Raw genomic sequence first — 14,005 nt, forward strand, 5'->3', positions numbered from 1 at the left:
TGGGCAATGTCAGAGCCCAGAATCAGCAGCAGAGGAGGATGATGAGTGAACTCACCAGATGGTGTCCATCTGACTTTAGGCTTTGCTGCTGAAGATTTTAATTCAGTAGTCAAAGTCTCCTCTTTGTTCCTTCTCTCTTCTCATGACTTCTGCAGGTGGATATGCTGGGTGGCAAGAAGAGCATTTGCAGGGTTTCTGGTTCTAGTGCCTTCATTCTTCCCACCCTGGTAATTGAGTTTTCTCTTCAACCCTGATCTGGGCAGCCCCTTTAGCTGCTCTAAAGAAGGAAGTGAGAACTTCTCCACTTGCTGGAAGGGTGTCATCTCTGGGGGACAAGGACAAGACACCCAGTTTGTCTGATCCCTTTGATGCCTTCTTTCCAGTTTGCCTAAGGGCTCCAGCGATCTGACAGTTGGTAAGAAATCTTTGTGACTACTGGCATCTACAGATAGATGTCAGAGCTGTTGGCCTGCTAACCTTCTTGATGGGGGGAGCTCTTAACAGAGAATCTGTGAACATGCCCAAAAGAAGCAAACAGGCTTGACCACCATGGCTGAAATGCAGTGTGATGAAGTTCGGGCCTACAAAACACTGAGTGGAGGACATAAGGTGCTTGTGGCTTCACGGAGTTTGGCAGAAAACTTCATTCAGGTCTTTTAAAGGTGGGGAAAATGTAGTGGCAGTGAAAGTTTAACTATTCAGTCAGTGTCCTAAGCAGGAGAACAGTCAAGCTATCACTTTCTTCTCCTCTGGCTCCAGCTCCTCTCTGACTCACACATGAGAAAGCAGACCTGGATCCAAACGGGGCCTTACAAAGGGTTAAATCTCTGCTCCCCTTCTTCTCAGTGGTCTGACTTTTCTGTGGAAGTCACCAAGTTTTGGCTAAAGAGAACATTCAGTTCAAAGGTCTTAGAAAAACTATTGAAAGTCAATTTGAGGTTGGAGGCAGAGAGTGAGAAAGAAAAGGGTTTGGGGGTGAGGCATTAACATGCAGACAAATTTTCAACAACAAGCACATTTTCAGTATAATGAATTGCTCTACAGTTGAGCAGTCTAGCCCCCAGGGGCCAAGGCTGTGGGCAGGTACTGATGTTCCATCTGCCCTCCTTGTCCTCTCCTCTCTCTCTGTCCAGCCCCCTGCCCAACTCAGCTCTGGGGTCACTCTGCCCTCTAATGGCAACAGCCATTGGCAGAAAATAAAGTCTCCCATGGAGGGAGGAGATGAAAAAATCAGTAACTCCCCAGGGGCCTGCAATTTTCACCTTCTAGTCACTATTGGCCTCTTTGGGGATTTCTATATATTTGTTTGTATGTGTGTAATTATTTATTTATTTATTTATTTTTGAGGAAAAAACACTAGCAAGGTTTTTTGGCTTATTTTTCGTTTTGTTTTTGCCTTTTTTTTTTTTTTTTTTTTTTTTTTTTTTTTTTTGCTTGCTTTTGTTTTGATTTCCCCAGATAATCTTAGCTCTCTAAACTTCCCGTGGCATAAGATAAGTAAACGTTTGTGTGGCTGGCAGAGAGTAGTGCTGTAAACAAGCACAACTTGATACTGGGCCACATGAGGATCATCACAGATTTAAAGGCATACAACACCATTCAAAACACAGATAGGAGTCACAATGGGGAGCAAAGTCTGAAGTTGCCATGGGAGGATTAGATAGGGAGGGAAGAAGAAAACGAAAGGAGAGAAAGAGAAAAAAAAAGCCCAGCAAATAGAACTCAGGAACATGTTCATGACAGACTGTACATCAATAGAGGAAATTCCCCAAGGCACTGCAGAGGAGTAGTGCAGAGTTATAACAGGCAGAAGACATCTGAAAGGGGGCATGAGCTGGGGTGAGGAAATAGGGATTTCCAATGCTTCACTGGGTGTGGAAATAGATGGGCTTGACTTTCCCAGAAAGGATCTTGGGCACTTGCACAGAGATGATCTCTGCCATCATTTCCGGAAAGTCCACGCTCACCATGTGTGACTTGATTAGCAGGTCAAAAGTGAACTGATGCAGCTCTCTCGCAATCTGTAGGGAACAATAAGAGAGAGAAAAACAGGGTTTACAAGGAGGTGGGCTCTGCTAGACTTCCCTAACCTTTGATTTTTGGTCTTTCAGTCTTTTGTTTCCTCCCCCTTCCCTGTCCTTCCTTGGTCCTCCCCCATGAGGTCGTGTGTGTGTGTGTGTGTGTGTGTGTGTGTGAGTGAGAGAGAGAGAGAGAGAGAGAGAGAGAGATGGTCTCCATGGAGTCACTGAGGGCTCCCAAGCGATGTCTTATACCATTGTAAGCTTTCTGACTCAAGACTTCTCCAGCTTGTGCTCTCACCCCAGCCTCTGCACTCCATCTCTCTCTCTCTCTCTCTCTCTCTCTCTCCTCTCTCTCTCTGTCACACACATACACACACGCACGCACACACACACACACACACACAGACAAACTCACATGAACATGACTCAAAGAAGAGGGGAGAAACATCCAGGTCTGTTTTGTCTGCCTAGAGAATTCATCTGCTGTAAGTCCCTTCCCTGAGTCCCAACTGCTCTGTTCTCAACTCCTCCACCCCTTTCACAATATCCAGCTGGGACACTGTGACCCGTGTTCCTTTCTTCACCACATTTTCTTCCTGGACCACACTCAAAGCCAGAGGGGAATGGAAGCACCTCCCAACAGGTGGTGCCAGACCCTAGAGAAGCATATTATCATTGGCTCTATCAGGCTGTTCTCCCTGATAAAGCACCCTCCATCGTTTGCTTACAGGCTGCACGGAGTCCAGGAGCTTGGTGAGCTGGTAGAAACGCCTTGAGCAGGATGTGGGATTTTTTCTTTTGCATGCAATGATACGATCGAGTTCCTTGATGTAGTTCATTCGAAGTTCATCAAAGAATTTTTGATTTTTCAGCCCATCCACTGGAACTGATGTGGGATGAAGACAGAATGGGGAGGGGAAGCATGCCCACGAAGGAACATTAGACAAAGCACCAAGTTTTCTGACCACAAACTTGACCCCCACCCCCACAGGGAACCATCTACTTGGCTTCCTGTTAGTTGAAGTCTGTGGGCTTGGGGCCTTCAGTCTGTCAGGGAGATCTCAGGGGAAAGGATAGCTGGATCCAATCTGAAGGGAGTCAAGTAAATCAAATTTCCTGAATCTTTTCTTTTTCTACTCTTCTCATATACTCATTTTTTAGGACCTAAGTTTTTATGTCATTTACAGTCAAACCCTGATTTAGACAACTAAAACACATAGCTTTGAATATCAAATTTTGCCTTTCTTCCTCAACAGAGGCTAAGAAAGGGCTCTTGTTAGAAAAGATATTAAAGAAAAGTTCCTTGGCTGCCAAATAAATCCTACCTGAGTTGCTTACATAGACCTCCTCCTGTTGGCAGAAGAGGAAATCTTTCCAGGAGGAAATGCCTCCTGCTTTACTGCCCTGCAAGGAATACAAGGTGGCCCATGTTTGTTTCTATAGCAGAAGCTGTGGAGAAATTCACAGACCTGCTATAACCAGTCTAAAAGGCCTTGTCCCAAAGATAGACTAGGGATAGGTGAGGAATCCGATGGAAGCTGACTTCTAGCAAATACATTGGCTTCTAGTCATGAAATTGTTTCTTGTTAGAAGAATGATACTGAGGGAGAGTACAGTGGGGATGGGGAGGGGAAATGAAGAAGGGAAATGTCAAGGAGCTGGCATCTCCCTAATAACGTTTTAATGGCAAAAGTGGTCCTCTCTGAGTCTCTGTGCCCTCAGGGGCATTCCCTGCACCTCTAGGCACTTACTAATGCTGAAGAGTAGCAGCGCTTTCATGCACAGGAATTCCTGGGGGGTGATTTGGAGCCATCCAAACTCTTGAGAGAGGTGCCTCATTCGGACACACTGGCTGTACATCCGGGACTTGTGCATGCGGTACCTGGGAAGGAGATACATAGAGGAAAAAGGAATGAGGGGAGGCTTGCAATAAGCCCAGAGGGAATGTCTCTAATTGCCCTTCCTCCCCAGGTTCTCCAAGAAGAGCTTGCTGTTTCTCCTGCTGGTGCTTCAGGGATCAGGATGAGGTTTTTGTTTGTTTGTTTGTTGGTCTGGTTTTTTTGTTTGTTTGTTTGTTTGTTTTTTAATCTCTCTCTTTTCCAAAATCCTGACATCCTGATTACTACTATCCTCCCTGGCCAGGATATGGGTTAGTGCATGGAATTTCCAGGTCTCTGTGCCCCTTCTGTTTTCTGAGTCAGGGACAAGAAAGCCTAACCAAATGAACACAATGGGGCAGGCACATGGTCTCCCTGACTAGAGTTCTAATATCCCAGCTACAGCCAGAACAAGAACCTGCCTCCCAGGCAGCTCAACATGAAGGATTTTTAGGAGAAGCCCCAGTAGTCAGCTCTTAACATCAGGACACCAGGATTTGCAAGTGACCCGAAGTGTTTGGTCATCCTGTTGACCCCTTTGCCTCTGGCCTGGAATACTAGAAATTTAATATTTCTTCAAAAACTTCCAGTGAAGGAGATTCCACATTGTTCTTTCAAAATGAGTTTCAATGTTAAATCTGCCAGGGAGTGTTTTTGAATGTCTAATTTAAATGTCCCCTGCTGAAGGGGAGCCCATTCCCTCATATGCTGGCTGCTCCTTACCACAGTTTGGAAACTGTAGACATATGTGAGCTGCATTTATTATAGTTACTTCTGAACAGATCACCACATTATCACCTATAAATTATACGGGGAGGTGGCCAATGCTTGGCCAACTTTTCAAGGAAGAGCAACCTCTCGGTTCCATGGCTGACCATGGCATACCTCTAAGAGAAGACACAGCATCCTCATGCTAGTAGGCTTTCTAGTTTTCAGCACTTCAAAAATTGTGTGTGTGTGTGTGTGTGTGTGTGTAAGACAGAAATTGATTGTGCAGCATATGCAGAAAGGGAAGGAAATCTGACACCCACTTAAGTGGTGAGGACAAAGACCTCCCAGATGGAGCCTAAAGGCTATGGTTTGACATTTTGGTTTCCAAGCCACTAGCCTACTCCACAGGATGAGAAGGCCTGGTATTGTCTGGGTGGAAACTCAGCATCCTATCTCAGAGAGATCTTGGCTGTCCTGGAGAAAGAGAGAAGGGGGCAGATGGTGTAGAATTATTCAACTCAGGCTGAAGCCCAACTGGAAAGAGGAAGTGTTTAGATGGTATCACAAATCAATTGAGCAGAACAGTGTTGCTCCAAGCTCTTTCACTATAGAGAATTTTTTAGTAAGATTGGCTGACCCTGAGGTCTGGCCCTGCTCCAGTCTCCAATGTACTTTCCCACCTCTGTTGATGACAATGCTGCAATCTTTTTTTACCATTGAAATCACAATGCTGGAATGAGGATTCCTTTAACATTGCTGCAGGCCTCAGGGGCAGAAAAAGTGGGGAATGGAGGAAAGAGAAGGGGAAAGGAAAGGGAGGAAATTCATAGGGGAAGGGGACAAGAAAGGGGGAAAAAGGGAAAAAATACTAGGGAGACAGTTAAAGGAAGGAAGAGAGAGGAGAATGGAGGGTGTAAAAATGAGGCAGGAATGGAATTTAGGAGGAGAGCAGGGTTGGTGGGAGTACAAGAAAGAAAATAAGATGAGAAATGAAGATTGGAAAACACTAAGCACAGTGCCTGACACATAGCAGGTGTTCCATAAATGACATGTAGAAAGGTGCTATTATAATACTCTTCAGCAGTCTCCAGATAAAATTTGAGGCACATAGAAGTTCAGTAATTTGCCCAAGGTCACACAGCTAAGGTTCAGGCTCATTATCCTCACAACATGTGATCTCTACAAAGACAGAAGGAAAGAAAAAAACAGGGCTGATAATAGAGTTTGGTGTTGAAGAGATCAGCAAATGGGTTGACCTACTTTGAACAAGTTCTTATCTCTCTCTTTGGGTCTGAGGCTCCCCATTAGCACCTTAGGGAGGCTGGCAGCAATTAGTCACTCTCAACTGGAGAGTACTGCTTCTTCAGTGGGTGTTAGAAATGCGTGGGAGCAGTTTGGGCTGTCAGAATGACTGGAATCCTCTTTGGTATAAAGTAGGCTGGTGCCAGGTATGTCAATCATATTCTACATATTGACAAAATTATTTTTCCCAATATGTCAAAATAATCCATGTTGAGAAACACTTATCTAGATGTTTGTAGACACCCTGAGAGTTCTAACCTAGTGGCTTCCTACAGGAGGAATAGGGGTCCTATTGTTTCAGGAGCCCTGGGATTTGATGGGTCTAGGCCTCTGACCCTGTGGGGAGGCCTTTTTATAAGCTGAACAAGACTGGACCAGGAAGCTGAGGTGGGATGCCACATGCTTACTCAGAGGTAGAAAAGGAAATGAGGATTTAGAGAACAGCCAATTATCACTTTTCAAAGCTCCAAAGGTCTCAGAGCTCTGGGGAAGGTAGAGCAGGTGCTCATGGAGTTGATTCAATTGCTTAAGGGCAGCAGGGGTTTGAGGATGGGAGATGAACAGTTAGGGGGCTTTTCAAGGCCTGCCCCAGAAGATGGCATCATAGGCAACTTTTTGGAGGTCTGAAAACCACAAAGCAGTTTGTGCCAAAAGCCTAGTGGTTATTCTTAGCTTCTGGCTACCAGGCTGGCAGGGTTGGGAGAGGGCAGCTGGGGACGCTCACTCTCCCTCACATTGCAGTGCTGTACTGGAAGGAACCACTGGCCTGTAGATTTTATTTTAAGACTCTTCTGGGTTAGAGGGCTGAAGAGGGGGGAAGGTCAATTCCTGTCCTGACTGGAAGGATTCTCTGTGGGGAGACTAGCTCAAGGTCCTTGGGAAGATTTCTCTGGCCAGCTCCATTCATTATGCCATCGAGGGACCTCATACAGCAGACATAGAAAAGATTATCATGCCCGGCTGAGGTGGGCAGATAATGAGGTCAGGAGTTCAAGACCAGCCTGGCTAACATGGTGAAATCCCATCTCTACCAAAAATACAAAAATTAGCTGGACATGCTGGCTGGCATCTATAAGCCCAGCTACTCGGGAAGCTGAGGCAGGAGAATTGCTTGAACCAGAGAGGTGGAGGTTGCAGTGGGCCGAGATCATTGCACCACCACCCTCCAGCCTGGGTGGCAGCGCCAAACTCCATCTTGAGGGAAAAAAAAATATCACTCTTAGGGAACGGTGGATCAGAAAGGGACTTTTTTTTTTTTCTTTTTTTTCTTGCCCACTATGGGCCAGACATTCCACATCTGTCAGTTCCCATTTAGTTATCATAAGAAATTACTTATGAAGGTTCTATTATCATTAATTGACGAAGAAATTGGGGGTCAGAAAAGTTAAGGGTCTTTCCCAAAGATGCTGATTAAGAAAATAATAGAACTGAGATTTTAGTGGAGAAAAATGTAATTCCAAAATCTGAGCCACTGGCCAAATTCATGATGTTATATAGAGCTAGTGGCAGGGCAGGTATTAATTAAAGCTGTTTGAGAGAAAGAAAATGGCAGTACCAAGGTCACACAGACAGAGAGTGGTAGAGGTACTCCTCCCCATCAGTTACCACCATGACGCAGAAGAGCTGGGATTCACACGGAAATACATTTGAATCTTCTCTCCAACAGGCACTAGCTCTGTGACTTTGGGTGAGTCACTTTATTTTGCTGAGCCTGACTTTCCCCGTCCATAAAAAAAATAGAGTTATCTATAAAAAGGGGAGGTCAGGTCACCATGAGGACTCAATGAGATAGGATTTAGAAAGTATCTAGCATATTCTTGGCACAAACTAGTTGCTCAGCAAGTGGTGACTAGCAGTAGCCTTTGGTGGTAGCAACAGAACCCAAGAAACTTCAGCCCCTAAAGCCAGAGTCTTTCTGCCTCTTTTATATGTTGCTCAAAGTGAAGGGGAGGAATCTTTCCATGTGGTTCTGAGATAAGCTGTAAAGGAGACCAGAAACACGACTAGGATTGGTTCTTGGGTGTGAAAGGGGTAGTCTCAGCACCATCCTCCTCAGCTCCTACCAGTTGGCTGAAAGCCAGGGCAAAGCTGCCTCATACCGAGTTGGCTGGCTGGGGCATCCAATGCCACACCTGCAGGTCAAATGAGGTAAGCTTCACTGTCACTCCATCACCATCACCACCAACTGGGTCTGGCCAAGCTGCTGTATTTTAGTGAGGTCTGGGCCCCAGGAGCACTTACTCATTGAAAACCAGATCAGGGGCAAAGTAGAGCATCCTGGAGTTGACATTGGTGAAGGATCGCCAGCCCATGGCAAACACCATGAGCCCCATCCAGGAGTACTGAATGACAGCCATCTGGTCGTCCACGTGTAAGTTGCGGAAGCCTGGAGAAGAAGAGGCAGAGGCAGTGGTCAATCTGGGTACTGACGGGCTGAGCTAAGTCTGAGCCCCTGCTGGGCAGAGATGGTCTGGCATTCGGACATCCCCTAAGGATTCCCAGGGACCATCCAGACTGGCCATTGAGGGGTGGTGGGGAAAAGCACAAACTATATGGTGAGGATAATATTCGTTGTCCTCCCTACATCACTGAGCTGCTCAAATGAGATGATGATGGAGAAAAAAAAGGGCATTGTCAGTTGTAAGAGAAAAATAAGCTAACACTTATTGACTGCATATACGAGCAAACTCTTTTTTTCTTTTGATTTCCATTGGATTGCTTTTTAAAAAAAAACTTAAAAATTATTTTGGGTATATGATAGTTGTATGTATTTATGGGGCACATTTAACTCTTTTCTAAGCACTTTACTTATATTATCTCATTTAATATTCACAACAATTAGTAAAGTAGGTAATATTATTATCTCCATTCTGTGAACCAGTACAAGTGAGTCAGAGAGAGATTAAGGAACTTGTCCAAGGTCATACAGCTAGTAATTGGTAGACCAAGTTCCAAAGCAAAGCAGTCAGATTCCAAGGTCTGTGCTCTTGATCACACTACCTTTCCGAAGATGCAGGATAACATCATTTCTCCCACATAAACAGCAGTTTTCACTTCACAAAGCTCTTTTCCAGCTATGAGCTGGTTTGACCCTTCTAACAACCCTGGGAGACGGATATTACATACAGTGTACAGTGTATGGAGAGATGTCTTGACAGCCACTGCCTCCTGTTGACCACTTTCATGTTCCCTCTCTTGCGTCCATCCCACTTTCTGCCTGGCAGTTCCTCTCCATTCTTTTCTACTCAATAGGTAGCCTGGCCCTACTAGTTTCCCACCTTACTGCCATCCCCATCTTACTGCCATCATTATATATGAACAGGCCCTTTATGACCTGCTGCCTAGACTGATCTGTTGCCACTTGCCCTCTCACATGCCTCTATATCTCTGTTATCTCTGCACAGGCAGTTGCTTTTGCCTAGAATGCATTCCTCCTTCTCAGGTCTTTCATCCGGTTAAACACCTACTCATCTTTCAAGTCTTCACTCAAAGGCTACCTCTTCTGTGAAGGCTTTTCCAACTCATCCAAGAAGAAGGCTTAAAGATTCTTATTTTACATTCTCATTGCTCCTTGTGTAGCCTCACGCAGTTATAGCACTCATTACACAGCATTGAAATCTATGTACATACATGTCTGTCTCCCCCACAAGACTTAGAGCTTCTTGAAGACAGGGACCATATCTTCATATTCAAGTTTACCTCCCTAGTACTTAGTACAGTCCACGTATTTGAGTGGGCACTTAAGAAACCTAAACAAATGGCCTAAAGATCCTCAATTTGTTTTCCTTTTATAAAATGAGAATTAAATGATCTCCAAATTACCTCCCTTAAACTCAGAGAGCAGAGGCTCCCAGATGCTACCTCTACAATAACACACAGGTAGTACAGACATGGCCATGTTCTCCTGGAGGTTCTGAAACAGTTGGATGCTTAAAGTTATAAAGGCATCACCTCAGAGCTCATCCCTACCAACACTCTCTCTTCTCACTAACAAATCCAGAATTATCTGAAATTTTGTCATCATACCTCATTAGGAATGCTTCCCCAAATGTAGACCAAACTTCTCACTTTCCTGTTGATGACCTAATTTAACTCTCACAATAATCCCAGAGGTTAGGTGATGTGACACTTATTTTACCAACAAGGAACATGAGGGCCAGAGAAATAAATTGACTTGCCCAAGGTCATATGGTTTATATGTGGCTGAACTAATACTAGAACCCAGGTGTTCTGATTCTGTTCTCCAGTGTTTTTTCTACTCCACTGCTGAAGGTTACAGCTCAGGAACCACCAAGGTCACCAACTTTTGTCAGCCATAGGATCAGGTCTGAAGTCTACATTGTCCAGATACATTGTTCTGCTTGGTTGGTCCCTGTCCACTCATATAGCCCCATTTCCCTGTTCTTTTCCTTTAGATCCTAAGCCTTCCAGATATCAGGGATTCTAGAGTACCTCATCTTGGCAGTCTTAGCTCCCAGGCCTGTGCTTCCCACCTTCACTGTAACGACACACTGACAGACTGGCTGGAGCCTCAGATCCCAGAGTAGTTCCTGCCTGGAACCCTTCTGTAGCACAGAATGCCTTGGACTGACCCTTCTCAGTAGGAAATAAGAAGCAGGGTCTAGGCATGTAGCAACCAGGGATCTCTTAGAGAAGAGGCCTGGGAGGTTGAACCCTGAATATCTTGGGTAGGAGGCAGTGGGGAGCAAGAAAAGTCTTTGGCTGGTGAACCTTGGTCTTCTAGTGGAGTGTGTGAATGTGAAGGAACATGGAAGGATGAGAATTAAATTGTACAGGTATGAAGCAAATTGTCCATACTGATGCTTATTTTTTTCTCCCTAAAATGCTGCCGAACTAACAAACAGGAGAGAAAAGGGAAAGCTTAAGTTGGCCATAATATTAATTAACTGTGCTTAATGAGAGCTGCTTAGCACGGAAGCCCAGTAACTGTGCACATATCAGCAATATGGCTGGCTAATTTCCCTAGAGTCTAATCTGATTATAATACCTGACTCTGTTCTCTAATGCCCAATCTCTGAAGTAGCCTGCATGACTATCAAGGGATTACTTGAGGAAAGAGTAGCCGCAGCCCTACAGATTTCCTTAAGTATGCATTCACTCAACGCCCATTTGCCATTGTGTTAGGCTGTTTTGGAGAAACAGAGAGGAGTCATTCTCAGGTTTTGAAACACATTAAACAGGTTAGGGAGCAGAAGCAGTTTATTAGACACTCTGTTTTCTCACTAGAATCCAACTGACATCATATTTTTTTCATGTGCAGCAGAAACTTGTAGTCTCATGTCTGGTCTGGGAGAATAGGCTCAAAGAAAGGCCAGTTTGGAAATCTTTGCTGCTGTAGTGCATCTGCCTGCCAAGGTCTTCAGAGAAGACAATTTCACCTTGTGGTCCATGCATGAGCAGGCAAGGCAAGTGGTAGCTAAAATTGAGTTTCATGAAAGCAGTGGCTTAGCACTCAAGTCTCATAATAATAAACCACCATTTACAGAGCATTTACTATGTTTCAGGCTACCTTACTAGGTGCTCTTTATACATAATCTGTTGACGACAATTTGAAAGGTAGCGATTATTCTATCATCTTACAAATGAGGACACAGAAGCACAGAGAAGACATGTGATTTACTCAAGGTCACAGAACTAGTCCATAGCTAGGATTCCAAACCAGATAAATTAGATTCTAAATATACTGTGCACACCCAGTCTACTCACCCACTCTAAATTAATAGTTATCATTTATTAATGTGCCAGGTACTCTACTAGGCAATTTCCATACATCATTACTGTCGTAGAAAACTTACAACAAAATTTATCTTATTAGGGGCCTAGCACAGTTCATTTTACAGGTCAAGAACTCAATCTATTGAATTAGTGAATTACTTGAACTTGTAGGTAATTATAGATAATATGAAGAACAGTTCTTATGAATGTGGTAATTGGCTTTCTTTTGAAGCTATTCTTTTAAAAGACTCGGAGTCAGAGATCATTTAGTCTGGCAAGCTAGATGGTGAACTGATATTGGTTTGCAGATTTGTTAATGTAAGGGGAGGGGGCTTTCCATCCTGGTGGCTGGGCCAAGGAAAGCCCCAGTGATCCCAAGTCATACAAATTCTGCTATAGAATTTTGCACTAGGTTATTGTCAAGATAACCAATTTAGAAACCTGAAGGTCTAGGTCAAGTTCTGGTTCCATGTGTTAAGTGACCAAATGGAGCAAGTTAGTTATCCTCTTTGAGCCTTGGCATGTGAAATGGAAATAATAGTCTCTATGATTCATAGAATTGTTGTGAGGATTAACTGGGATCATCTATATGAAAAAGCTCTGTAACTTATAAAATGAGATAAGTGTTTGGAAACTGCTTGGGAAGATTAAACTTTGAATCTTTGTCAAACACATGATATCAAAATATCCAGATGAAAAAGTGATAAGAATTAAAGCAGCTTTCTCCTTTTTCTTTTTTATATTTTTCCTCTCTGTGTGAACCCTCTGCTTTGGCACAGAACATATCCAATCAGAGTCCTTGGGTTTCCTTCCCAGTGATCTTATTGCCTAGTCAACCTCAGCTTCCCAAGCTGAGAAGGTGCAAGAGATGGTTAGGGCTGTGACCAGGCCTAACCTGTGAGTTGGAAATACAAATCTAAGACTTGACAGCCAACATGCAATGTCTTCAAATGCAGCAAGCCCACAGTATGACCCAAGTGGCCTTCAGTGAAGCCTTGGCCCCTCACTGTAAAGCCCAGAGTTACAGAACTGCAGTGGTGCTGCAGCCTACAGGTGGAGTGGAATAAAGGGAAGATTTGGAATCAGGAGAGAACCTGGGCTCAAGTTCTGGTCCTGCTATTTTCTGACTATGTAACTATAGGTCAATCACATCATTCTCACAGCTTCCCTATTTGGTCTGTAAAACAGGAGAAATAATCTCATTTTATAGGATTCCTATAAGAATCAATTCAGGTAATATATACAAAATTGCTCTGTTCACTATACATTTCTACCTGAATGGCAGTTATTATTGAAAGGCAGGTTAATCTTTGACTCCACAAGAGAAGGTTTAGTTGTTATTATTCCAAAAGAGTCTTTGAATCATAATTGCAAGATTAGGAGAACCTTTAAAGAGCATATACTTCACTGGTTTTCAAACTGTGTTCCTCGGAGCCCTAAGATTTTGCAAGAGTGATCTGGGGGCTTCCCTGGGATAGAGAGAAAGAGGCTGAACTGGTGAGGCCCAAGCCACAGACTCTGGCTTTAAATAAACTAGCTCCACTCATATCTGTGTACAATTCTTTTGAGAAATAAAGCACTTGGCTGTTAAATGAAAGTTTGTGAATCATTGGATAGAGGATCTCTAAGAATTCCTTAAGCTGTAATATTTTAATAACCAGACTTGTTTAAGCAACAGATGACATAAGAAAGAAGTGAGTTCCCCACCACTGGGGAACTTCTGTTATCCAACTTCTGTTAGACCAACAGTTGATAATTCTTTCACTATCACCTAATCTTTCCTCCTATTATGATTCCTTAGGTAGTTTAAAGTGCACAAAGCATTTCTTGAAGCAAAATTTGAAAACCATCAATTTGGTACAAACCATGCCTTATACATTATACAGATAGAGAAATTGAGACCCAGAAGGGGAAGGGATCACACAATAAGTTACTAGCAGAACTAAAAGTAGATCTGAAGTGTGCTGATTCCCAACCTCATGTTCTTTCTACCATATCATATTATGAGAGTTCCCATGATATAGTTCCTAAAGGTGACACTGAAGACAGAATATCAGTCAGGCTGGAGATTATCTTTGGGGTGAGCCTGTGTGTGCAAATATAGAAGAGCATCCTAAGGCATATATGGGTATGTCTATGTGATTTTGTGATTAAGGGGAATTTTGCTGACCATTTCTGTGAGTTAAATGTGAAAGCATGACTGCTGTGCATCAATGTGGGCCACATAGGACACCTTATAATACTATCTTTCTCTTTGCTTTCTGAGTCTCAATCCCTGTATGTTTAAAGTGAGATTTATAACAATCCCTCTCCCATAGGGTTACGATGAAGACTACCTGAGTTAATGGGCAGAAAAGC

The 14,005-nt window shown here is 43.6% G+C and overlaps 1 protein-coding gene across 1 annotated transcript in view; it reads right to left on the reverse strand.

The window, feature by feature from the left end:
- Positions 1 to 1,397: 1,397 nt before the first annotated feature.
- The window catches only part of AR (androgen receptor), a 164,983-nt gene continuing 152,375 nt past the window's right edge, over positions 1,398 to 14,005 (reverse strand). Inside the window, exons 5-8 of the mRNA XM_003917817.5 lie at positions 8,153 to 8,297; positions 3,773 to 3,903; positions 2,750 to 2,907; positions 1,398 to 2,021 (exon numbers count right to left, since the gene is read on the reverse strand). Coding sequence (XP_003917866.2) covers positions 1,866 to 2,021; positions 2,750 to 2,907; positions 3,773 to 3,903; positions 8,153 to 8,297 — 590 coding nt within the window. The 3' untranslated portion in view covers positions 1,398 to 1,865. The remainder of the gene's footprint in view (positions 2,022 to 2,749; positions 2,908 to 3,772; positions 3,904 to 8,152; positions 8,298 to 14,005) is intronic.

This window comes from Papio anubis, chromosome X, assembly GCF_008728515.1.
Source record: "Papio anubis isolate 15944 chromosome X, Panubis1.0, whole genome shotgun sequence".
Lineage (NCBI taxonomy): Eukaryota > Metazoa > Chordata > Mammalia > Primates > Cercopithecidae > Papio > Papio anubis.